Genomic DNA, 27,466 nt, shown 5'->3' on the forward strand with positions numbered 1-27,466 from the left:
AGACATACAGTGCTCTTAATCATTTAAGCAATCACACAATTGATAATTTGATTTTATATGTGTGGGGTTAAACAAAAAGTGGAAAAATTTTCTTTAAATTACTGGAGGTCACTTGCTTTTTAATTGCTAAAATTAGAAATATTATGTCGTTACAGCATGCAGAAAAACTAGTTCATGCTTTTGTTACTTCTAGATTAGACTACTGTAACGCTTTACTGTCTGGGTGTGCGAGTAAGTGCATAAATAAGCTTCAGTTAGTTCAGAATGCAGCAGCAAGAGTCCTCACTAGATCTAGAAAATATGACCACATGACCCCTGTTTTAATTAGTCTACACTGGCTCCCAATCAAATCTCGCATTGATTATAAAATACTACTACTGACGTATAAAGCACTTAACGGTCTCGCACCGCCGTATCTGAGTGAATTTCTGTACCAGTATGATCCTCCACGCCTACTTAGATCAAAAGGTGCTGGCTATCTGTTGGTTCCTCAAATAATGAAGACTACAGCAGGGGGCAGATCTTTCTCTTATAAAGCCCCACAGTTATGGAACAGCCTTCCAACCAGTGTTCGGGACTCGGACACAGTCTCAGTGTAAAAGTCGAGGTTGAAAACTTATTTATTTAGTCAAGCCATTTATCAGTAGATTTTTCTTAGGTAAAGGAGCAGATCTGGAGGGAGCATAGATATAGAGTGTTTGGTGAACTGGTATATTTGTATGCTGTCGTCCCCTCACATTCACACGTTCACTCGGGTTTGTTGACGGTGGTGTGGTGGGTCGTCTCTTATCCCAGAGATCCCTCATGTCTGTGTTACCTTCTGGTTCTCCCTTTTAGTTATGCTGCCATAGCGAGTCTTGCTGGAGTCCAAACTGCACAGTGACATTAACTTTCATACACCAATAGGGACACTTGATAATCCATATCCTTCTCTCTCTCTCTCTCTCTCTCGGTCGAGTTAAACATGCTCCTGAGGCTCCAGTGACCACTGTTCCTGCCCCTCTTCCATCCATGTCCCTTCAAATGGACATTTGGTGCAACCCAGATGAGGATGGGTTCCCTCTTGAGTCTGGTTCCTCTCAAGGTTTCTTCCTTATGCATCTCGGGGAGTTTTTCTTTGCCACAGTTGCTCATCAGGGACAAACAAACTTACAAAGAACATATTTACGTTTAATCACCACATTATCTGTGTAAAGCTGCTTTGAGACAATGTTCATTGTTAAAAGGCGCTATACAAATAAAAATGAATTAAATTGAATTGAATAACTGCATCAGGCAATTATATCTAATCAATCTACAATCTACTATCTATTGTACAATAAATTAGATTGTTTTTCATTGTGCTTTGAGTTTCACTAAAGAATAACTTAAATAAAAATAAAACTTCATTATTTAATCAGATCACAGAGTAATTTTTTCTATTTATTTACTCATTTTTAAATATTATAAAATCATAAATAAGAACCATGCCAAATTAAATTTTATTATAAGGTAAAGTATAATTCAATTGGCCCATGGAACTCAATCAAGTTTGATTTTTGGCCCGTAATTGGAAACAATTTCGAGGAAGATCAGGGCTAATGTAAAAGCTAAAATTTAGATATACTGTCTATTATATATTTATAGTATATAGTATATAGTTATGCCAGTAAATGAAGAAATAATATCATAATATAAAACACAAAGATAATAATTATATGGGAATTTACTTTGAATGCAATACAAAACTTTGCCCTAAAAAAAATTAACGAGAGCTATCAAGACTATCAATATCTTGAAAAGTTTTATTAGTTTAATAGAAAATCAAAACTCAGCAGCATTTATTGTTCCAAAGAAATAATATTTCCTGAAATCAGAGTGCACATAGAACAAAGTTTCAAATGGATATTAATAATGATTATTAAAAGTTTCAACAATGTGTTTAAGATTACATTTTATATAATCATGTTTTAAAAATACACCAAGTTAACAAGTCAAGAAAGAAGAATCTCTGGCCAATGATCATTACAAAAAAATAATAATTAATAATAATAATAATTATATATATATATCAGGCTTAGTCTCTTGCACAAATGATTAATGCATTTTATTTAAAACCACATGCATATGTAGTAAATGTATCTAACATTGCTCACTGCAAATCTGGTAAGACAAAATATAAGATGGAAGAGCCATCTCTTTTCAATTGCACATGCACTCATGCATACTGTCCAATTTTCATTAAGTATCCATTTATTCATTTTCCCAATATAAAATATTATTATTAAAATATCCAGCACATGTGGTATTAAAGTTCAATTAATTGCATGAAAGTTAGAATATATTCACTTTCTTAGAGCAGATGGAGTCTTCAGAGCCAGGCTTCGGGCCCATGAACTTCTTTTATCAATGTGAAGCTGTCTATAATTTTTCCTGACTGAGAACAAAATAATTCATTCAGTGACATAGGTCTCTATAAATCAATACTTACATTATTTTGTAGTAAGAATTAATAACAATAGTAAGTATTAAAAGGTTTAGAATGGTGTACTGTTACTGCTATTATGAAAAACCAGACATACTATATTTAATTCAGTCCAGGTGCAAATAATTACTGATATTTCATAGGATGAATTGTACACTAGTATATTTTAATGGTGTCTACATTCAAACTGACAGTAATAAAAGTTACCAAAAACACACATATACAGGTGAAGAGCTTTATGATATTATTAGTGCCGCAATTAATTAGGGCTGCAATTAATGATTATTGAAGAGCTTTATGATATTATTAGTGCCGCAATTAATTAGGGCTGCAATTAATGATTATTTCGATTACTCTGATTTATTTATTTTTAATTAATTGATAACTACATAAAACCCTAATCAAAGTTATTTATGTATAAAAGTGTACTTAAAAAAAACCTTGTATACTCAAATATTTATTTTTCTTTGCAGCTGGCAAGTTGACAACTATGATTCAAAAATATATATATGAAATAATACATTGTTTTGACAATTTTTGTTTAAAAAATACACAGACATTTTGTTCAGTTGTGAAGATATAAGAATATAGCATATATCATTAATTTAATTTTGTATAATAATTAAATGATATATGCATAAATTAAATATACAAACATTGAAAACAAGCATTTGAACGTAGTAAAGTTGCAGTAAATCACGTTTGAAAACAGATAGTTAACTGTTGTAGTAGACAAAGGCTATGAAAAGAGAAAGAAACAGAGAAAAACAGCAAGCTAAAAGGCTTAAAAAGAAAGGGAAAAAATATGCATTGGTGTACAAATGCATAAGCATTCACTGAAAACCACAACAGTGTCTAAAATTGTTTGTTCGCACCATTTTTAATCGAATCCATCGCTATGTTGCAAGCGAGCTGATTGTGAGTGACGACAGAACAGATCTAGTGCGACTGTCCAAGTTAGCAAACAGTTTACACAATAGCACTTTATACTATACTTTTAACTATATCATTTTCACATGATAAGGATATGCAGTTTTTGCTTACCGTGCTGATGTTTTGCCTTCATACGAGACACCAGTGTGTTTTCTTTTAATGTGCTTGTGCATTATTGTGGTACTTCTATACCACACAGCTCAGCTTTGTATAACTTGCAGGTTACACTCTCCATTGTTGCATTTAATATAAAATGCTTCCATGTAATGTCTTTCCTGCTGCCGTTTGCCCTGTACTCTCCATTCTGTTCACGCCATTCTGCAAGCGGTTGTGTTATCTTGCCGTCACACAAAACCATAACTTGAGCCCGACTAATCGATAACAGCATTCATTATCGATTATTAGCAATTTGATTGATTCGTTGTTGCAGCCCTAGTCATGAGCATTCAAAAATAATGTACTTGAAATTTTATCAGTGTGTTATGTAGACAACCGTTATTTAACAAAACCTACAAAACATGTATGTTTAAAATTTACTTTAGTTTTAGTTTTGAATTTTGTTCAAAATATGCATCAAATATGCATTTCACATACTGCAAAATTAGCGGACATTGTTTGCCTGGACCCTTTTATTTATTTTTTTATACATACACTGTAATATATGCAATCAGATAGCTCAGGCACTGCATCTGTGAGTAGTTTCTTACTATTATTACTATGAATACAAAGATTTTTTTTTTACCTGGTCATCAGAGATCTGTTCCAGGTAGATGTGTGTTGAGTTCATGAGGTGCATGCGTGTGTAGCCATAATCAGTGCTTCTAAAACTACTCCAGTCTCTAGTATGGGGGATAAACCCATCGTGTTTTTCTCGGCACCCCTAAGAAAGACAAATCATTAACCTTTTTGCTTTTGGTAGTATGCTGCAAAATCTAGTATTTTACATTATTTCTCAAAATTCCATTTTGTTTCAGGGCCTTACAAATACATGGACAATATTCTTCTGATGCTAGATTTATTATTTACTCAGATAATCATATAATTAAAATAAACAATAAACTTGTGCAGCACAAGCATTGATTTTTGTTAAAAAATTACATTTGTCAAAAGTATTTATTTTCAGGGTTTAAAGATATTAACAATGTATTTTAAGCTCTTAATTCTAATTTAAATCACTCTAATGTAGATTTGTTAAATTCTTATTTAACAAATCTTACTGACAGCACAATTAATAAAATAAAAAATATAATAAATATTAGAAATATAGTCTTTAAAACTGAGGTATTTTTAGGTTAAAACCACATATTTGCATGGTAATTATAGTCCCAGTTATAAATAAAGCAGTGGTATAGAACAGAAATCCCTAGCTCTAATCAAACCTGATCTAATAAAAACTTATCTAAACCTTAGCAACACAACACACCTCAGAGATGAAACCATAAATAAGTATTTGTCTGTTTGTTGCAGTTGCCTTAGCAACAGTGTTGCAAAAGCCAGTTTTATTTTTTCTGTTTAACTAAAATTTAACAGCTTGTCCTGGAGCCTTTTATAACCCTAATAAAAAAAGGTGGGAAAAACAAAAAAATGCACAACAAAAAACAACAAACCCCCCCCCCCCCCCCCAGAATACAATGATTTACAAATCTTATGTACCTGTATTGTAATCATAATAGAGTATAGAATACATATTAAATGTTTAAACTGAGGAAATGCAACTGAGGTTAATTTTGAAATTGATGTCAGCAACACATCTTAAAGTTGGGATGGGCAAAAAAGTCTGGAAAAGTAAGTGTTACTAAAAAGAAACAGCTGGAGGAACAATTTGCAACTAAATTGGCGGCAGGTCAGTAACATGGTTGGGTATAAAAAGAGTATCTTAGAGTGGCAGAGTCTGTCAGAAGTAAAGATTGGCAGAAGTTCACCAATCTGTCTACGAATAATTTAAAAAAAATGTAAAACATAAAATTGTTAAGACTTTAAATTTCTAGCTACAGTATATAAGATAGATTAATAAAATAGATTAAGTCATCTTACTACAACAATACATTTTTTACATTTTGATTTGACTTGACATTTTATTTATCCAAGACTTTTCAGGGTTTTGTCTCTTTACTTGTTTTGCTCGACCTTAGTGCAGCTTTGACACCATTGATCACACCATATTGCTTGCTAGACTTGAGAATGTTGTTGGAATAAAGGGAACAGCTCTCTCTTGGCTCAGGTCTTATTTGACTGATCGCCATCAGTTTGTTGATGTAAATGGTGAGTTCTCCACACTCTATGAGGTAAAGTTTGGTGTTCTTCTAAGATCTGTCTTAGGCCCACTGCTTTTCTCTTTATATATGCTGCCTCTTGGTGAAATTATAGATAAACATGGTATTCGCTTCCATTGCTATGCTGATGATACACAGTTGTATATTTCAGCAAAGCCAGATGAGAAAGATCAGCTTAACAATGTTGAGAAGTGTGTAAAGGACATTAGACAGTGGATGCTTGATAACTTTCTTCTGCTCAACTCAGATAAGACGGAAGTACTTTTACTAGGACCACATGCAGCTAGAAGCAAACTTTCCGATTACATAGCATCTCTGGATGGTGTTTCTGTTTCAGCATGTACGGCTGTCAAAGACCTTGGTGTTATTATTGACCCGAGTCTTTCCTTTGAGTCTCACGTTAATAATATCATCAGGATCGCCTTCTTTCACCTTAGAAATATTGCTAAAATTAGAAATATAATGTTGTTACAGGATGCAGAAAAACTAGTTCATGCTTTTGTTACTTCTAGATTAGACTACTGTAACGCTTTACTGTCTGGGTGTGCGAGTAAGTGCATAAATAAGCTTCAGTTAGTTCAGAATGCAGCAGCAAGAGTCCTCACTAGATCTAGGAAATATGACCACATCACTCCTGTTTTAATCAGTCTACACTGGCTCCCAATCAAATCTCGCATTGATTATAAAATACTACTACTGACGTATAAAGCACTTAACGGTCTCGCACCGCAGTATCTGAGTGAACTTCTTTACCAGTATGATCCTCCACGCCTACTTAGATCAAAAGGTGCAGGCTATCTGTTGGTTCCTCAAATAACGAAGACTACAGCAGGGGGCAGATCTTTCTCTTATAAAGCCCCACAGTTATGGAACAGCCTTCCAATCAGAGTTCGGGACTCAGACACAGTCTCAGTGTTCAAGTCGAGGTTGAAAACACATTTATTTATTCAAGCCTATGATCAGTAGATTTTTTCTTAGGCAAAGGTGCAGATCTGGAGGGATCATGGATATTGAGTGTTTAGGGAACTGGGATATTTGTATGCTGTCGTCCCCTCACATTCACACGTTCACTCAGGTGCGTTGATGGTGGTGTGGTGGGTCGTCTCTTATCCCAGAGATCCCGCATGTCTGTGTTAACTTCTTGTTCTCCGTTTTAGAGCTGCCATAGCGAGTCTTGCCGGAGTCCAAACTGCACAGTGATATTAACTTTCATACAACAATAAGGACACCTAATAATCCATATCCTTCTCTTCCTGTCACCCACTTCTCTCTCTCTCTCTCTCTCTCTCTCTCTCTCTCTCTCTCTCTCTCTCTCTCTCTCGAGTTAAACATGCTCCTGAGGCTCCAGTGACCACTGTTCCTGCCCCTCTCCCACTTCGTCCAGGCCTGCCTCTGGATAGTGTTCTCTTCGACTGGAGGCCACTCTGTGCAGCTTGGGACGGTTTCTCATCAACGCCTTGGGTGGTTCCATGAAATTTTGGAGTAAGAACGGGCGCTTTGAGGATGGATTGGACTGTATTTAATGTCAACAGTCTCCTACACTGACTCAGGACTACTTTTTCGCTTCTGATCATCATCACTGTACCATGCAACATCGTATATCTGCTACAAATGGACATTCGGTGCAACCCAGATGAGGATAGGTTCCCTCTTGAGTCTGGTTCCTCTGAGGGTTTCTTCCTCTGAGGGCTTGCTCATCAGGGACAAACTTACTTATAAAGAACATTTTCACTTTTAATCACCACATTATCTGTGTAAAGCTGCTTTGAGACAATGTTCATTGTTACAAGCGCTATACAAATAAAAATGAATTGAATTGAACTTTACTCAAACAGCAACAGCATGCAGATAACAACGATACAAATCTTATTTAAACTTGATGTCTAGGTGAATTAGATTCTGCTTAATATTTTCACACTATAAAGATCTAACATAAACTACAGCTAACACCACATAATGTTAATTAAATAATAGAATTCTGAACAGATCTCGAAGCTTGGTCTTGGTCAACAGTCACATGCTTGGCATAAACCATATTATTAACATTATTGTTTTTTTAACTGAAGCCTTTAAAATCCAAATTCAAAACATGATAAAACTGCCTACAGTCCAAACACATTGATTGATGATAAAACATCTTTGTGGCTTCAATTATCTGTGTACTGTTATGCTAAATTAACTTTGCATATAACGGTATTAAAATAATTATAATAAAATGTTAAATAATGAGAGCCTGCATGAAGTTTTGAATTTAAAAGCTGCTAAATAAGGATGGTAGATGATAAATTGTTGAATGAAACAAATTTTATAATCAATTTATTATGATTTTTAAATTACCATTTTTAAATTGCTTTTATATTACATAATATTACATCTACAAACCCAATTTTTCAGTCTGCTTTTTAAACCTCAGGTTTCAAGGCAAGTGCTTTTGTTAAAGTTAAAGTTGGTTTAAAAAAACTAAAACATGACTTACCATCCCCCCGTTATCACAAGGTTGAAGAAACAGTCTTTGAATGTGGTAGCTTTAGAGTTAAATTAAATGAAACAAGGAGACCCGAACCTGTTCCAGCATTACAATGCCCCTGCTCACAAAGCTACATGAAGATATTGAATACTTTTGTGATGAATGGGAACGCTGACTGCACCCCAGGCCACCACCCCCTACAGTATCAGTATAATATCTTGTTATATTAATAAGTTTGGGCTGATGGACAAAACTTGTTTTTGGCATGAGGAAGTTTATTAGAAGTTTTATTTTAGAAACTTAAATGGGTGGTCTTCTTTTAATGACCCTTAGAAGTGCAAAAGTGTACTAAATATATACTACTTAAAATAATGCACTTTAATTTAAACGTTTAAAATATACTTACAGCTGAGCCAGTAATTATATGCACTGGTGCTTTAGGGTTAACGTATGGCTCATCAAAACTCCCATTATACACCTGTGAGAAATCAATAATAGACTGTAATCACAAAATAATAATATATATAAATATATAAATGTATTATGTACTTGTATGAGTATTTTTGTATACAGAGTGTGGCGTATACCTTGTAATTATACACAGGCCATAGTCTTTCGTATGTATGCTCATGTGCCCAAAGCTCCAGATCCACTCCTGTAGCAACAATATGTCCACACAGTAACAGTGTTACTACATTGTTGTCAAATAATTCACATTTTGAGTAAAAATAACAACAGCAACAACATGTAAAAAACAAAATTATGTGGAGTATTCCAAAACAAATTACAGGGTTTAAGGGAAAAAATTTAATATGATGAAAGTTAAGAGAAATTTCTAGTTAGCAAGAGAGAGGTGCTTTCAAATGTGAATGAACTCTTAAAGGAAATACAGAGGAGTCCACTCAGATAAAAACTCAGACATTGCTTATTGTGGCCAAACCCGAGGGGATTCTTTAGTAACGGTCAATGTTCTATGGGCTTATGCATGACATTCTACCCATTTAAATGAACAGGGACAATTGGGAGATTAGATCTCATGTTTCGAATGCTGAAATGCTTTCTATAAGCACTGAATAGTTTTGTTGGCTTACTGGCTAGATTTTTGCCTCAAAATCCTTATTCAGTGACTTTGGAATTTAACAGCAATTTAGTAAAGAGTTCAATAAGTTTCTTTGGTTATTAATAGATCTGCACAGCTTGTAAAAAAAAAAAAAAACAGTATATGGAGTCACCATGCTGATAGAATAAGTCCTCCAGGCCAGGGGCTGGTGGCATTGTATCACTGCGTCCATGACGTACCTGATAAAAGATAAACATGAATGAATACAATTACTTTTATGGATTTCTGAAAACATACATTTCAAGAGGGCCTTCAAATGCAGCATGTTTGGGGATATAGTGCAGATATAATGCAATTTAGAATAATGTTAATAATACAAAGAAATGCCTTTGAAACATGGGCAAAAAAGGGTTTGCAAAAGGGCACAGAGGTAAAAGGTCTTTGTTGAACAGCAGTAAAGATAAAAAAACACATTGCAAAATTAACTTTAACTCTTTATTCAAGTCAAAAGTTTTGTTTTACTAAGTCTTTATTTTTTGGAGTGAATACATTTATGGTTTTATATGTTTTGTAGCAAGAACAAAAGATGCTTTTTTAAAGATTAAAAAGTAAATGTTTTTGTTACTCTGCTCTAAAGACTATTAGCAGGTTAATATAGTATAGAACTACACAATAAGAACACATTATTTCTATTATGATTATATCACACTTTTTAACAGACTTTTCAATTGTATGACTTGATAACCCATTACATTTACATAACATTACATTTGATTTCTGATTACTAACATCAACTCATCAACTGTGTTAAGCCTAGACCGGTCTGGTCCAAAATCGGCTAATTTTGCAAGTATAAATGTTGTTAATTTTCTTATACTCTTCTTCTAAGCACTGAAAAAAATACTATGAATCTATAAATGCACTCCATACCTGCAGTACATGGATATATAAGCCATGGAATAACACTGAAAAAGATTCACTTAAAAAATGCCACACCAAAAATATTCGTGAAAACCAAGACCATTATTGGAAATTGATGAATCACTGGATCTATTTAGCTACCATACTCAGGAAAGATCCATACATAGCTTTCAAACTTGGTGCAGTCATCTTTATCATCATTGGAGCAGTACATGGGTCTATGTGCCATGGTGATTATCCAGGGTCTTGCAGCCCTATTCTCTGGTTTGTTTGCTTCCTAGTAAAAAAAAAATAGCAGGAATTTATGATGATTTTTAATTACATAAACTGGCATTCCAAACATTCCAAATTAACCCATCATTTAGTCAGTGCTTGGCTCAAAAACTTCTAATGCTTAAAATAAAATCAGTTCATTGATTTTAGCTCAGACAGAAAACATCTTGGACATATTACCACCAAGTCCTTTTGTAGCCATTCATACTGTTTAAAAAGGAGATCTAGGCCATACTCGAGGTAGAAGTAAACTTCTGTGGAGAATGAGATGATGTGTGCTGACCCAATGTTCCAGCTGCATGCAAAGGGAGACATAAACCAAAACTGGACTACTTTTAAAACACAAAAGCAAGCAGAGATGGTTTTACACAAGAGATGTAACTGCAAAGAAATGCTGTTTGTGTAATTATAGAATAATTATTGAAAATAGGAAAAGTATCATGTTGAGATATTTAGACACACACTATACGGACTAAAGATTATGGACATCTGACCATATGATTTTAAGTGTTTTTTGAAGATCCCATTTAAAATGTAGTCCCTGTAAGCTATTGTTATAACCTCCACTTTTCTGGGAATATGTTCCACTACATGCTGGGCTGTGGTTGTGGAGATCTGTGCTCATGTAGCCACAATGACATTAGTCAAGTCATGAGATGTAGGGTAAAGCCATTGTTCCAATTCATGCCAAAGGTGTTAAATAAAATTGAGGTCAGTGTTTTATAACAGGTCGCTCAAGATCTTCCACATCATAGAACTCACATTTTCACACTGCCATGATGAAACAGGTTTGGGTCTCAGTCTCAGTTCAAATAAAGAGAAAATGTGAAAGTCTAAACTTTGTCTAAACTTTCTATGTATGATGAGGAATTACGACTACCCCACACTGGCACAAAAGAGCCCAAAACTGTTCCAGCAAGTGCACAAAGTGAGGAATACGACTTTAATTTGCCATGGTTAGTGTGGGAGGCCTACGGAATAGAGTTCAGTCATCAGCCTCACTTATTATTTTAGGATGAACTGGAATAGAGCTTGCATACTAGGGCTGTAACGATTCTCGAATAACTTGAGTAGTTCAATTACAAAAAATTCAAATTAAATTAATTTGACATTTAAAATTAATTAAATTAACCTAGCCATTAGGGTTGCACAAGCCAGTGCACTCTTAGTGCCGGTCCCAAGCCCAGGTAAATGGGGAGGGTTGTGTTAGAAAGGGCATCCTGGCGTAAAACATGTGCCAAATCAAATATGCGGATCACGAATCAGAAATTCATACCGTTCGAAGCCCATGTTACCAATGACAGGTATCGTTAGCCAAAAGGGTACTGGTGGAAATTGGGCTACTGTTGGCTGAAAGAGGAGAAGGAGAGGAGAAAATGTCTACAGAGACAGCAGAGAAAAGAGAAGTGAAGGAGAGTGGAGGTAAGGGTTGGTACTTTAAATGTTGGTACTATGACTGGTAAAGGGAGAGAGTTAGCTGATATGATGGAGAGGAGAAAGGTAGATATGTTGTGGAACGGGATAAGTGGAACGGGAGTAAGGCCGGTTCTTACATGGTGTGGATGGAAATAGAAATGGTGTAGGGGTGATCTTGAAGGAAAAGAGTGTAAGAGTAAGAGTGTAGAGGAGGTGAAGAGAGTTTCTGATAGGGTGATGAACATGAAGCTGAAAGTTGAAGGGGTGATGATAATGTCATCAGTACCTATGATCCACAAGTGGTTTGTGAGATGGAGGAGAAGAAAAAATTCTGGAGTGAGATAGATAAAGTGGTGGACAATGTACCTAGGAATAAAAGATTGGTGATTAGGGCAGACTTTAATAGGCATGTAGTTGAAGAGAACAGAGGTGATGAGGAGGTGATGGGTAGGTCTGAAGCTATTTTCCACAGTCTGAAGCTATTTCAGACCATTATCTCATCTCTTTTAAAATCTGCCTCAGTCATTGCATTAGTACCTCACCACGTTACCACGTGTTAAGCGTACATTCACGTCAGCTACAGCAGCGCGTTTTATCAATAATCTTCCAGAAATTACGATATTAAATAGATCTCCGTCTGACCCTGCAGAGCTCGACTGGGCCACTGAATACCCAGAATCAATGTTACGTTATACTCTAGATGATGTAGCTCCCCTTAAGACCAAAATGATCAGGGAAAAACAATTTGCACAGTGGTATAATGATCATATGCGCACCTTAAAACAGACCACTCGGAAATTAGTACGTAAATGGCGTCAAACAAAATTAACAGTATTTCAAATAACATGGAAGGAGAGCCTCCTAAATTATAGAAAATCTCTTAGTGCTGCTAGATCAGCATATTTCTCCACCCTCGTAGAAAATAACAAGCATAATACTAGATTTTTATTCAGCACAGTAGCAAAATTAACAGGAAATAAAAGCACTGCACTAACATGCACACCATCATTAGGTAGTAATGATTTCATGCACTTTTTTAATAATAAAGTTGTAAACATCAGGCAAGAAATCCAGATGATTAATAACCCTGTAGACAGCAGTGTAATTATAACAGACAATCAATTACAAAGTTTTACTCCTATTCATGAGAATGACTTAATTTAATTAATTTCCTCATCAAAATCATCAACCTGCATTCTCGATCCCTTGCCTACAAGTTTTTTTAAACAGATAACTCCAGAGGTAATTGAACCTGTTTTAAAAATAATAAACTCTTCCATTAGCCTGGGTTATGTACCTAAATCTTTCAAACTGGCAGTTATCAACCCCTTAATTAAGAAACCTGACCTTGACCCATGTCAGCTGTCCAACTACAGGCCAATATCAAATCTCCCCTTTATATCCAAAATTTTAGAAAAGGTTGTAGCACAGCGGTTATTCTCACATCTACTTATGAATAACATTTTTTAAATGTATCAGTCAAGATTTAGGCCTCATCATAGCACAGAGACGGTGCTAGTTAAGGTGGTAAATGACCTGCTATTGGCCTCTGATCAGGGTTTTGTCTCTTTACTTGTTTTGCTTGACCTTAGTGCAGCTTTTGACACCATTGATCACACTATACTGCTTGCTAGACTTAAGAACGTTGTTGGAATAAAGGGACCAGCTCTCTCTTGGTTTAGGTTGACTGATCGCTATCAGTTTGTTGATGTAAATAGTGAGTTCTCCACACTCTCTGAGGTAAAGTTTGGTGTTCCGCAAGGATCTGTCTTAGGCCCACTGCTTTATATATGCCGCCTCTGGGAGAAATTTTACATAAACATGGTATTCCCTTCCACTGCTATGCTGATGACACACAGCTGTATATTTCAGCAAAGCCAGATGAGAGAGATCAGCTTAACAATGTTGAGGAGTGTGTAAAGGAAACTGGATGCCTAATAACTTGCTTCTGCTCAACTCAGATAAGACGGAAGTACTTTTACTAGGACCACATGCAGTTAGAAGCAACCTTTTCCAATTACGTAGCATCTCTGGATGGTGTTTCTGTTTCAGCGTGTACAACTGTCAAAGGCCTTGGTGTTATTATTGACCCGAGTCTTTCCTTTGAGTCTCACGTGAATAATATCACCAGGATCGCCTTCTTTCACCTTAGAAATATTGCTAAAATTAGAAATATAATGTTGTTACAGGATGCAGAAAAACTAGTTCATGCTTTTGTTACATCCAGATTAGACTACTGTAACGCTTTACTGTCTGGGTGTGCGAGTAAGTGCTGTTGCCCTGCTAACGTTGCGAAGGACATGTGATCGGACGAGCCATACGAGCGTTACTGGAAGTTTCTGCTTTATCTTGGGGAAAAAAAAAAAAAAAAAAAGACTCTCGCATTAATTATAAAATACTACTACTGATGTATAAAGCACTTAACGGTCTCGCACCGCAGTATTTGAGTGAACTTCTGTACCAGTATGATCCTCCACGCCTACTTAGATCAAAAGGTGCAGGCTAGTTCGTACCTCAAATAATGAAAACTACAGCAGGGGGCAGATCTTTCTCTTATAAAGCCCCACAGTTATGGAACAGCCTTCCAACCAGTGTTCGGGACTCAAACACAGTCTCAGTGTTCAAGTCGAGGTTGAAAACGTATTTATTTAGTCAAGCCTTTTATCATTAGATTTTTTTTTCTTCTGTAAAGGTGCAGATCTGGAGGGAATATGGATATAGAGTGTTTGGTGAACTGGGATATTTGTATGCTGTCGTCCCCTCACTTTCACACATTCACTCAGGGTTGTTGACGGTGGTGTGGTGGGTTGTCTCTTATCCCAGAGATCCCTCATGTCTGTGTTACCTTCTGGTTCTCCGTTTTAGCTATGCTGCCATAGCGAGTTTTGCCAGAGTCCAAACTGCACAGTGACATTAACTTTCATACAACAATAAAGACACATAATAATCCATATCCTTCTTCTCTCTCTCTCTCTCTCTCTCTCTCTCTCTCTCTCTCGGTCGAGTTAAACATGCTCCTGAGGTTCTAGTGACCACTGTTCCTGCCCCTCCCCCTCCCCCTTTGTGGATCTTCCCATTTTGTCCAGGCCTGCCTCTGGATAGTATTCTCTTCGATTGGAGGCCACTCTGTGCAGCTTGGGACAGTTTCTCATTAACGCCTTGGGTGGTTCCATGAAATTCCGGAGTAAGAACGGGTGCTTTGAGGATGGATTGGACTGTAGCTAATGTCAACAGTCTGCTACATTGACTCAGGACTTCTTTTCGCTTTTGATCATCATCACTGTACCCCGCAGCATCGTATATCTGCTATAAATGGACATTCGGTGCAACCCAGATGAGGATGGGTTCCCTCTTGAGTCTGGTTCCTCTCAAGGTTTCTTCCTTATGCTATCTCGGGGAGTTTTTCCTTGCCACAGTCGCCACCGGCTTGCTCATCAGGAACAAACTTACTTATAAAGAACATTTAATCACCACATTTTCTGTGTAAAGCTGCTTTGAGACAATGTTCATTGTTAAAAGCGCTATACAAATAAAAATGAATTGAATAGGTACGGCCTTAAGGAGAGGAATTTTAAAGGGCAGATGGTGGTAGATTTTGCTAAAAAGGACAGAAACGGCAGTGGTTAACACTTATTTTAGGATGACATACAGTGGTGTGAAATTTTTTATTTAATTTTTTTTGCATGCGTGTCACACTTTAATGTTCATTAAACTCATTTAAATATTGGTAAAAGATAACACAAGTGAACACAACATGCATAAATGAAGGTTTTTATTATTGAAATAGTGTGAAAAAGTGTTTTCAAACCTAATAACTGGTTGGGCCAAAAACTGCAATCAAGCATTTGCACTAACTTGCAATGAGTCTGTTACAGCGTTGTGGAGGAATTTTGGTCCACTCATCTATGCAGAATGGTTGTAATTCAGCCACATTGGAGGGTTTTCGAGAATGACCTGCCTTTTAAAGGTCATGCCACAGCATCTCAATAGGATTCAGGTCAGGACTTTAACTAGGCCACTTCAAAGTCTTCATTTTGTTTTTCTTCAGCCATTCAGAGGTGGACTTGCTGGTGTGTTTTGGATCATTGTCCTGCTCATGAAGATGTTTTCTGGCAAAACTGAGACTAGTCTTTGTGTTCTTTTTGCTCAGCAGCGGTTTTCGTCTTGGAACTCTGCCATGCAGACCATTTTTGCCCAGTCTCATTCTTATGCTGGAGTAATGAACACTGACCTTAACTGAGGCAAGTGTGGCCTTCGATTCTTTGGATGTTGTTGTGGGGTCTTTTGTGACCTCGTGTATGAGTCGTTGCTGTGCTCTTGGGGTAATTGTGGTCAGCCGGCCACTCCTGGGAAGGTTCTCCACTGTTCCATGTTTTTGCCATTCGTGAATAATGGCTCCAACTGTGGTTCGCTGGAGTCCCGAAGCTTAAGAAATGGCTTTATAACCTTTTCCAGTCTGATAGATCTCAATTACTTTTTTCTTATTTGTTTCTGAATTTCTTTGGATCTCGGCATGATGTCTAGCTTTTAAAGATCTTTTTTTGAGGATTCTTCTTGATTGCGAACAGGTGTGGCAGTAATCAGGCCTGGGTGTGGCTAGAGAAATTTAACTCAAAGTTAAACCACAGTTTTAACAGTGGGGCACACTTTTTCACACAGGGCCATGTAGTTTGGGATTTGTTTTTCCCTCAATAATAAAAAACCTTCATTTAAAAATTGCATGTTGTGTTCACTTGTGTTATCTTTTACTAATATTTAAATTAGTTTAATGATATGAAACTTTAAAGTGTGACAAACATGCAAAAAAATAAGAAATCAGGCCAACAATTTTTCACACCACTGTATAAGATTGAAGGAAGGCTCACACAGGTGGACTATATTCTATTTACGAGATGCAACCTGAAGGCGATTGGAGACTGTAAGATGTTGGAAGGGGACAGTGTAGCTAGAGAGCATCGGATGGTGGTCTGTAGGATGGTTTTGGAGGTGAAGAAGAAGAGAAGGAGAGTGAGGATTGAAAGAAGAATAAGATAGTGGAAACTGAAGGAGGAAGACTGTAGTGTGAGGTTTAGGGAAGAGGTCAGACAGGGGCTCAGTGGTGGTGAAGAGGTGCTGGATGATTGGTCAACGACTGCAGAAGTGATAAGGGAGACAGCTGGAAAGGTACTTGGTGTGACGTCTGAAAATAGAAAGCAAGACAAAGAGACATGGTGGTGGAATGAGGAAGTGCAGAAAAGCATAAGGAGAAAGAGGTTGGCAAAACAGAATTAGGATCGACAGAGTGATAAGAAAAGTAGGCAGGAGTACAAGGAGATGCGGCAACAGGTGAAGAATGATGTGGCTAAAGCCAAGGAAAAAGCATATGAAAAGCTGTATGTGAAGTTGGACACTAAAGAAGGAGAAGAGGATTTATACCGATTTGCCAGGCAGTGGAACCAAGCTGGGAAGGATGTGCTACAAGTTAGAGCAATAAAGGATTGGAGATTGGAATGTGTTGACTAGTGAGGAGAGGGTGTTGAGAAGATGGAGGGAGTATTTTAAGCAGCTGATGAACGAGGAACATGAGAGTGAGAGAAGATTGGATGGTGTGGAGATGCTGAAGCAAGACGTGGATAGGATTAGTAAGGAGACAGTGAGAGCACCAATAAATAGGATGAAGACAGTAAAGTCAGTTTGACCAGATGACATAGCGGTAGAAACATGAAGATGTTTAGGAGAGAGCAGTGGAGTTTTTTTACCAGGTTGTTCAACAAGATTTTGGAACGTGAGAGGATGCCTGAGGAATGGAGAGGGAGTGTGCTGGTACCGATCTTTAAGAATAAAGGAGATGTGCAGACCTGCAGTAACTACAGGTATTGTATGAGGAAGTCATACAATACCTGTGTTCGAAAAGTATGTGAGGGTGAGTGTGTTCGAAAAGTATGTGAGGGTTGTGCAGGACATGTATGAGAACAGTGCTGCTTTACAATTCCTTTAATCTATATATATTCATTAAATACTATAGCTATGGTTACAATAAAGGTTATATATTTACCAAGTACACATTTAGACTTTTGTTTTCACTTACAGCCAATGAAATAATCAACCAATTGCTCTGGTAAAATTGTGGCAATTGTGATTTAGATTATCTGTTTATATCACATCAACCATTTTGTAGCGTCGCCACATTTTTTTCATTAATTACTTGTAGGCTGTGTAATGCAACTGTTGCCACGGGTTGTTTGCTTGTCTTGCACCATTACTGTCTGGACATCACGCTCAGACCAGCAGTTTCCATAAACTGACTTAAGCCTGCTTGGAAATGCTGAGGTGTGTGTGTACCCTATGAATGTATTTACACACCTTTGGACTTGTGCTACTTCCTGTAATAAGGAGAGCACACACCTGGAATGGAATACTGTTACCCCCAGCAGCTAAATACATTTCCGGGGAACGGATCCACAGCATGAGAATCAGCTAACAACAGGGCTGTTCAGATATGGAAGATCCTGCTAAAGACACTGACTTTTGTATATATTGTACACAAAGACTGCTTACACATACACACAAATATATTCCCCCAGGATAGCCCTCAAACTTGTATTTAAACTCACACAACTTTCAGGGTTCACCAACACAGTAAGCCATCCTATGAATACCCAGACACAAACCACCTTAGTGTATCAGGTCCAGCCTAGTGTATCCTCATTCTATGAAAGACCATAAAACACCAGGACTTCCCTTTCTTTGTGACTACACAGAAACCTCTGATGTCTTCAACCTCTTGGAGCAGAGCAAGATATTTCTTAACCTTCAGCTCGTTCCAAAGGATGGCTTGACACCCTGCTTCAAAGCCAATAACCAACAAGGTACAGCCCTACCATCGAAGAAATCATTCAAGCCCAAAAGACAGATGGTAAATCACAGCAGTTAAGAGTGACAGTACCAAGATGACATCCTCTTGTCATACCAGATTTAAAGTCTTTCAAGTGGTGCAGTACAGATTACATGCATTTATTACATGTGGAGCGTGTAATGCAACTTTTGCCACAAGTTGTTTGCCTGGATTGTGTCCTCATCATCTTAATGTGTTTGGACCTGGCTTGCCCTATTTTGATATATTATGAAACTTTTGCATCACGAGCATCACCATGTACAGCATAGTTTCAGGAACTAGAGACGCCGACAGCAGCACATGCTCTATAACTGTCTTTACATGACTTTTGACTGCACTACCACTATGGAGATCACACACAGTGGATTCCACAGCCCTAAGATCAGCTCACCACAAGACTGTTGGAGACACTGAGTTTTGTATATATCACGCATGAAGACTGTTTACAAAAACATACACACACAGGTTTTTTTAAAGAAACTCAGGACCTTTAAGGTGCAAAGAGGAAAATTCAGAGTGTGAAAATAAGATGAGCATAACTGTCTGGTTTGATAGATCTTTGGAAAGCATGCAAAATTATTTTGCAACTCGCAAAGGAGAACGTCTGCTCTGAACATCATCGAAAAAGAGTATCTGATGAATGTAGAGGATTAGATGCTAATTAAAGCTCATACCTGTACCACAGGCTCTCAGTTTCCCCTGGCATACTGAATCGACTCCTGTAGTGGGAGAAATTGCTAGAGAAATATACAACAAATACATTACTAGCATTCCCAGAGATGATATTTCAGCGAAGGTTTTAAAATTAAATTATCTTTATGGTCACATGTGTCAGAAAATACATAAGCAATCACTGCATAAAGTGAGTTTAAAAAAATAAAGCAGTTTTTCTTGAAGACACAAGATTTGAGATCTTCTTGAGATCAAAAAAAACATGTCAATCTCTAGAACATAGGTAGGTCTTTAATCATACACCTTATGATTAGACAAGATGTCAGAAAAACATACAGTCGTTTAGGAACCCCTGACAATGTCCATGATTTTCATTTACAAATATTTGTGTGTTTGGATCAGCAATTTCATTTTGGTCTATCAAATAACTGAAGGACACAGTAATATTTCAGTAGTGAAATTAGGTTTATTGGATTAACAGAAAATGCACAATATGCATTAAAAATAAATTTGACAGGTGCATAAATTTGGGCACCCTTGTCATTTTGTTAATTTGAATAGTCTGTAACTACTTAGCACTGATTAATTGGAACACACAATTGGATTGGTGACATTTAGCCTTGAACTTTATAGACAGGTACATCCCATCATGAAAAAGATTTTTATTTGAGGTGGCCAATTGCAAGTTGTTGTTCTCTTTGACTCTCCTCTGAAGAATGGCAACATGGGGGTCTCAAAACAACTCTCAAAGGAACTGAAAACAAAGATTGTTTAACATTATGGTTTAGGGGGAAGGATACAAAAAGTTATCGCTGAGATATAAGCTGTCAGTGTCCACTGTGAGGAACATAGTGAGGATATAAAAGACCACAGGCACAGTTCTTGTTAAGGCCAAAACAGGCTTCATTTTGGAATAAGGTGCTGTAGACTGATGAAACAAAGATTGAGTTATTTGGTCATAACAAGGGGCATTATGCATGGTGGCAAAAGAAAACAGCGTTTCAAGAAAAACACTTGCTACCAACAGTAAAATTTGGGCGAGGTTCCATCATGCTGATCCAAACAAATATTTATAAATGAAAATCGAGGACATTGTCAGGGGTTACCAAACTTTTGCATACAACTTTATACAATATTTACAAGTAAAATTGTATGTGAACAGGTTTGATTTAAAAAATACACGTTGCACATTTAATAAAAAAAAGTGTGCAGAACGGCAGAACTAAATGAATAAAAATGTAACAAGTAAATGTGAAGAGAACTGAAAGAACAACTTTATAGCCCCCTCTTGTGGAATCTTGCAGTGCGTTATCACAAAGATGGCAGTCACATAACAGTGGCAACCAGATATGACAATGATGACTTAAACAAGTTTCCACATCTTCATGTAAGTTCAACCAAACTTAAATTCTGGATGCAGCATGATTTTAAGCTTGACCTTCCTTCTCTACAATTCACTTTGTTTTAATGGAAGTCAATGTAACGAAAAGTCTCTGTGATAGCAGATTAACTTGACCATATAAAAATTATTTTTACAGTATTAATGCAGGTTTGTATACTAATACCAAAATTCTATACTTTGTATTGTTGCTTTTTTAATTCATGAAGAATGTAAAATTGGGCATACTTTTTTTTCATTTCTTTATGAACTTTAGTAAATAATGTTTAATTCATGTTGACCATTAATTAAGATAATTAAGTTATCAGCTGTTAATGGGTTTAAGCAAAATTTGGCAATGTGTCACAAGTCCTATCCTTAACTTCAACTTCACAGTCTTGTGAATGTCCAAATAATTATTAATCTAAACCTTCCATTTGCTCACTCAAAAAAAAATAAAAAATTTGACTTGAACTTTAGCTTTTTAGTCTTGGATTATGACCATATACAGGTTTAATGTCTTTCCCTGATACTGTTTATCAGCCTTTTGCAGTCAATTTGTCTCAAAGCTGTCCCAAAGCAAAGCAAAGCAAATACCTCACAAAATATTCTGGATGTCTCCCCTTTTTACCACCAGGCTTCTCTTTCCAGACAGTAGCAGTGGTCCATGGAATGGTTGAGTGTTAATGCTACAACTATTCATAAGTTTATGGAATATGCATTTGAGCTCTGCTAAAACAATTTTTTTTAACGTCAGCCTATTTAGGATTGGTGTGGACAGGAATGTGGGGAACAGGAAGTACAGGGAAATAAGAGTAGACTTGAAATAGATATTGTGTAGCCTCCAGACTTGCTGTGCATCCAAAGAATAAGCACATCAAGAGGACATATCATTACATATACACAAAGTAATCAAAGTTTAGTTTGAAAAAGAATGTGCAGTACAAACATATTTCATCACATGGATTAAATCCAAGAGCTACAGAACTGTGATTGAAATGATTGAAAATATAAGAACAAAATTGTGCTCATTCGAACAAATGGGGTTGTGTATATTTAAATAACAACACTCAGTAAAGAAGGAAAAATTATAATACTTACTAGGCCCACTCGTGATTACCAGGACAGGTCATATATGGCACATAGGCAGCAATGGACTCAATCTGTTTCATAAACTCATCCCCAATCCTGCCATTGTCCTAAAACATGGTCATAATTAGAAACATGCACTGGATTTCAACATGAAACAGACTGTGTAAATACAAAAAAAGAAACAAAAAGAATGCACATTGGTGATAGCAAAATATTAAAGTGTGTTGAGAGTTAGTCATACATTTGGTTACTGCAACAGAAAGTAAGCACTGCCGATAAGACTATAAAAATGAGTACTATGAATAAAGTTTGAATTAATTTTCCAGGCAACTCACTTACAGCCTTATCATCACATCAAAACAGGACAAAAAACCCTTCATAAAATCTAAACTATTGTGGGATACAATGTGTGAACTCTAATAGCATGCTGTAATTTTCAAGCTTTCAACAGCATCAGTTTTGTTTTTCTAGGACTCTTGTAATAACAGAATAGACTTCTGCACAGAACTGGTTGTACTGAGATATTCAAAATATTGCATTAATCAAATCATGCTATTTTCTTTGGGGAAATGGAGGCGATGAAAAGTGAAAAATCAAATAATATCAATATTTGGTGTGACTACCCTTTGGCTTTTAATTGTTAATTCTTTACACTCTGCACACCTGCACAATGTCCAATTATAACCAATCATACCAAGCAGGTGCTAATGATCATCAATTTCAAATTTATGTAAAACACAGTCATTAAACTTAAACAAAAGATGGTATAAATGGTACTAAGCGCTCTGGACGGATCTAAATCTGAAATATTTTGCTTTAGTAAAAAAAAAAAAAAAAAAAAAAAAAAAAAAAAAAAAAAAAAAAAGGTTGTTTGCCTGAGGGCTGAAGAGTGATACAATAAGGAGTGCCTGGGGTCAAGAGTAAAGCATGGTGGTGGTTTCTTGCAAGTTTGGGGCTGCATTTTTGCAAATAGAGCTAGAGATTGGTTCAGGATAAATGTTTTCCTCAATGGTGAGAAATACAGATATGTGTCAATCATTCAATACCATTAGGGAGGTGTCTGATTGGCCACAATTTTTTTCTGCAGCAGGACATTAACCCAAAACAAACATGCTATTAAGAACTCTCTTCAGCATAGAGGAGAACCCAGACTAGAAGTAATAGTTTTAGCCCCCACAGAGCCCTGATCTCAAACGTCATCAACTCTGTCTGGGATTACATGAAAAGCATAAAGATTTGAGGAAGCCTACATCCACTGAAAATCTGTGGTTACTTCTCCAAGATGTCTGAACATCCTCACTGCTCCTTCGAAAGCTGTGTGCAAGTCTACCACAAACAGCATGAATAACTGATGCTGTTTTGCAGTCAAAGGGTGGTCAATCAAATATTGATTTGGATTTCTCTTCTGTTCATTTACTTTCCATATTGTTAATAGATACAAAAAAGCATTCTTCCTTTACAGCATGTTTTAAAGTGCCTAAACCTTTTGCACAATACTGTACTTATTATGAGGGACTACAATCTGCAGCCTTTATCTGATCAACACACCATTATATTAGTTCCAACGGATAAAAAAATTACACGTGTTAAAAAAAGATGTTGGCTTAATAAATTGGCACTGATTGCTACTAACACTGGTAGCAGTGGTGCAATATTTACCATTGAAGTGATTTTGTAAGTGACAAGCAATAAACAATATTTATCATAGCATGCCTTTTTTTTTTTGCAGAGTAGCACAATAAAAAAAAGAAATTAATCTGTTACTGCTGTTTGTTAACCAAATGAATTGAGAAATGCATACTATGTGTAGTATTACATTTTATTATCCGATTCGTTGAAAATAACAAGTGCTTAGTGTAACTTTACCTCATGCATATCATAAGCAAAGTCCCCTGCAAATCAAGCAAACAAAAAAAATAGCAGAATTGTAATTATTTGATCATATTATTAAAATCTAAAACATTTAGTTAAAACTAGATAATACTAAAACTTACTTCTACTGTCGTACAGAGAGTGTTAAATGTTTTAATTAATATCATTGTAATTATTTATTACCATCATATAATGTTAAATGAATGACATTAGAATTAACAGTTTTAATTGGACTGAGTATCTGATTTTTTTTAAAAGAGTTGTAGTCAACAGAGAGCACTATTCAGCTATTTACACTGCTTAGCCATATGTTTACAATCACAGACACGTAAAGTGAATAGCACTGATTATCTTGTTACAGTGACACCGTTTATTGAATGGGATATATTAGGCTGCATGTGTAAAGTTAGTTCTCAAAATTGTTGTGTTGGAAGAAAGAAAAATGGGCAAGCATAACCATTTAAGTGACTCTGGAGGGCTAAATTGAAATGGGGTCTTGTGGGGTGTTCCTGGTACATGACTGTACCTGGCACCTAGTACCTACTGTGACAACATGTACTCTACTCTGTCTGGTCTGTGACCACAGAATATAGCTACTAAAGCACAAATAAATGCTGGCTGTGATAAACAGTGTCCATTGTGGCACATGAGCATCAGAACTGGACCATGAAGAAGTAGTATAAAGTAGCCTGAACTGCTGAATAGCATTTTCTTGACCACAGTATAAAATAATGATTTTATGTATCTGAACTGACAACATGACACAATCTCCCATTTGTGGCTTTAAAGCCTTGTTTTTATTTCATGTTTTTTTAATTTTTTATTTATTTTTTTATTTTTTTTAATGGAAACCACTATATTGCAAAAACTGGAGCCAGAGTCTCCACTAATAGAGATCTTGATGCATGAACATGCACAGTTTATGCACCCATTATTCTTTGCCATTATTGTTGGTGCCTGGTGAGCTGGTCTGAATATTTGCTGGGACACACCATTCTCTTTTATGTTTACAGAAAAAAATTAATAAATAACTGCAAGAATGTCAACATGGAACAGAATCTCAAAGAAATCTTTCTTTTGTGAAATCACAAAATAACATGAGAACTGTTCCTAATAATGTAATCAGTGTTAAGTGTTAAGTCACTGGTGTAAATATACTTTCATCAGTAAAAAACTTGAACACTATATTTTAGAATCTGATCATTTTAGCAATAAATAAAATAAAGATATTTTACAAGATAAAATGACTATCAAAACTGTCAATTCAATATATTTGACAATATTTGAACTGGTTTAAAACTCAACGGTTAATAGGATTATACCTTGGGGAACACCCATAACGTAGTTATCTGCCAACCCAGTCCCTTTAGAATCTTAAAGTAAACAGTATAGAATATTGCTATTCTAAATTATTTACTGAATTTATTTATTACTTTAAACTTGGTAATACAAACAATATAAAAAAAAGTCACAAAATCTTTTTTTTTTTTTTTTTTTTTGACGATCCCTTTCTGGCTGTAAATCTTACCAATGTGCAGGATGACATCATACATGCCGGCCTGTGTTTCTTTCTGAAGTCTGGCCAGTGACTGAGGGTTTTCATTTCCCATGTCACCAAACAGAGCAAATTTAGGGCTAAACTGTGTGCTATCGTTCAGAGCAGTAAAAAAGAGAAGATCACTCCAACCTTCCTCACTACCACAGTGGTAGACTGTAAAACACATACACATTATTATATTTAATAAATGTAACATGGCACAAACCCAGTAAACTTTTTAATCTTTGTCCTGACACAAATAATATTTAAGTAATTTCAGGTGTGATAATTTTACAATCCAAGATGACAAATGTAATTATCCACATCGGTATGGCATAAAGTTAACAGTACAGACACAATCGTTTTAGATTTCCAAAGCACAGTACCGTATTTTCCGGACTATAAGCCGCTACTTTTTTCCACGTTTTGAACCTCACGGCTTAAACAATGAAGCGGCTAATTTATGGATTTTCCGGGGTTTTTTCCGGTTTCACAAGCTTCAAGCCGCCAAAAAACTGAGCCCCGTAACATTAGACCAATGAAATTCTTTATATTAAATCAGATGCACTCCCAGTGAATCGTGCCGCACAACATCATAAATATGGATGAGGTGCCTCTGACGTTTGACCTGCCGCTCACTCGGACTGTCAACAGGAAATGCGACGTCACGCTGAAAACAACCGGGCATGAAAAAACGCACTTCACCTGTGTTCTGAGCTGCACGGCATCGGGAGAAAAGCATTACAGATGGTGATTTTTAAACGCACGACGATGTAAAAAAAAAAAAAAGAGAGCGAGAGAGAGAGAGAGAGAGAGAGAGAGAGAGAGAGAGAGAGAGAGAGAGAGAGAGAGAGAGAGAAATTGTTGTGAAAGGAAGGAGGAAGACAGTGAACACTGACTTTCTTGGTAGGATACTGTTTAGATACAAGCCGTGTAAAAGTCACTGTCTTTCGTTAAAACCTGTGTAAAGTTCATTAGTTTCAATGTAGGCACCTGCGGCTTATAGACAGGTGCGGCGTATTTATGTTCAAAATAAAAATCTTTGTAAAATTCAGTGGGTGCAGCTTATAAATGGTCGCGCTTAATAGCCCGGAAATAACGATATGTTAACACCATAACGCAAGTCAGGGGTCACCAACGTGGTGCCCGCGGTGACCACATGAGTCGCCCGCAAGCCTTTTCTAAAAATAACTGTTTCCTACCTTGTTAAATCATTGTTGATAATTATTGTAAGAAATCATTAACAATATCAGTCTTCACATAGATCAGGGGTGTCAAACTTAATGTCAAATCCGGCCCACAAGATGATTTTATATAGATCTATTATTATTGTTATTAATGTTGCGGCGATATGAAGCGCTGATAAACACAAACTACAGATCCCATAATGCAGCGCTTCAGCTGCATTACCGAACGCTAGACTACTTGGGAACATTCCAGCGTCAATCAAGTCGAGCTTCTGTTAATGTATTTAACCCTATTGTACAGTTATTGTGAAGCCTCTCACAATGGTGAAGAGAAAAGTTGATTCTGAAAACAGAGCCTTTTAAAACCAATGGGATTCTGAGTACATGTTTACTGACACTGCCGGTAAACACGTGTGTTTTATTTGTGGAGCGAATGTGGCTGTAATTAAGGAATTGAATCTAAGACGGAACTACGAGACAAAACATCAGGAGAATCTACAGATACAGAAGATACAGAAAGTAGAAGAGTTAAAGAAGAATCTGACATTTAAGCAAACGTTTTTTCACCAGAGCAAAATCACAAAGTGAAGCTGGTGTGAAAACAGAGGAGAAATCAGAGGCACATCAGCCAGTTATTTACTGAGGGAGAGTTTCTGAAGAGCTGCATGATGAAGGTGTGAGATGTCTTGTGTTTCACAGGAGATATTTTTATGAAAAGCAAAATATTTTAAAGTTATTTAAAGTTTAAGATAATTTTTTAATAAAATGGCATAAGAGCAAAGAAATCTGATTGTTTTGATTTGTTGTTATTTTAACGATTACTTAAAAGCACAATTTTTATTGATTTGTTCAGAGTTTTTTTGCAGCATGTTCATATTTCTAACTTGTATAATTTTGACAGGAGATATTTTTATGGAGAGCAAAGTATTTAAAGTTTAAGTTTATTTATTCTGGAATAATATTCCTGTCGTTTTTATTCATACTTATGCTCAAAAAACATTGTTTTAGTGTGTTCAATAAATGTTTATCCTGTTCGCCCCGTGACCT

General features: G+C 36.3%; 1 protein-coding gene and 1 long non-coding RNA gene across 3 annotated transcripts in view; both read right to left on the bottom strand.

Annotated features, from left to right (window-relative positions):
• Window positions 1-1,750: 1,750 nt before the first annotated feature.
• The window catches only part of acp7 (acid phosphatase 7, tartrate resistant (putative)), a 29,532-nt gene continuing 3,816 nt past the window's right edge, over window positions 1,751-27,466 (bottom strand). For both annotated transcript variants that reach the window (XM_083550502.1, XM_083550503.1), the window contains 11 exons: window positions 25,224-25,406; window positions 23,690-23,715; window positions 21,833-21,930; window positions 19,356-19,418; window positions 10,572-10,686; window positions 10,282-10,395; window positions 9,370-9,436; window positions 8,725-8,792; window positions 8,544-8,615; window positions 4,140-4,277; window positions 1,751-2,416 (listed from right to left, as the gene is read on the bottom strand). In XM_083550502.1, the coding sequence (XP_083406628.1) occupies window positions 2,351-2,416; window positions 4,140-4,277; window positions 8,544-8,615; window positions 8,725-8,792; window positions 9,370-9,436; window positions 10,282-10,395; window positions 10,572-10,686; window positions 19,356-19,418; window positions 21,833-21,930; window positions 23,690-23,715; window positions 25,224-25,406 (1,010 nt within the window). In that variant the 3' untranslated portion in view covers window positions 1,751-2,350. The remainder of the gene's footprint in view (window positions 2,417-4,139; window positions 4,278-8,543; window positions 8,616-8,724; window positions 8,793-9,369; window positions 9,437-10,281; window positions 10,396-10,571; window positions 10,687-19,355; window positions 19,419-21,832; window positions 21,931-23,689; window positions 23,716-25,223; window positions 25,407-27,466) is intronic.
• LOC310731157 lies at window positions 24,512-25,180 on the bottom strand. The gene is made up of 2 exons (XR_014535085.1): window positions 24,840-25,180; window positions 24,512-24,769 (listed from the first exon to the last, which is right to left on the bottom strand). It is a non-coding gene; the product is annotated as an uncharacterized lncRNA (long non-coding RNA).

Source organism: Silurus aristotelis (assembly GCF_946808225.1).
Source record: "Silurus aristotelis genome assembly, chromosome: 9".
NCBI classification, from domain to species: domain Eukaryota; kingdom Metazoa; phylum Chordata; class Actinopteri; order Siluriformes; family Siluridae; genus Silurus; species Silurus aristotelis.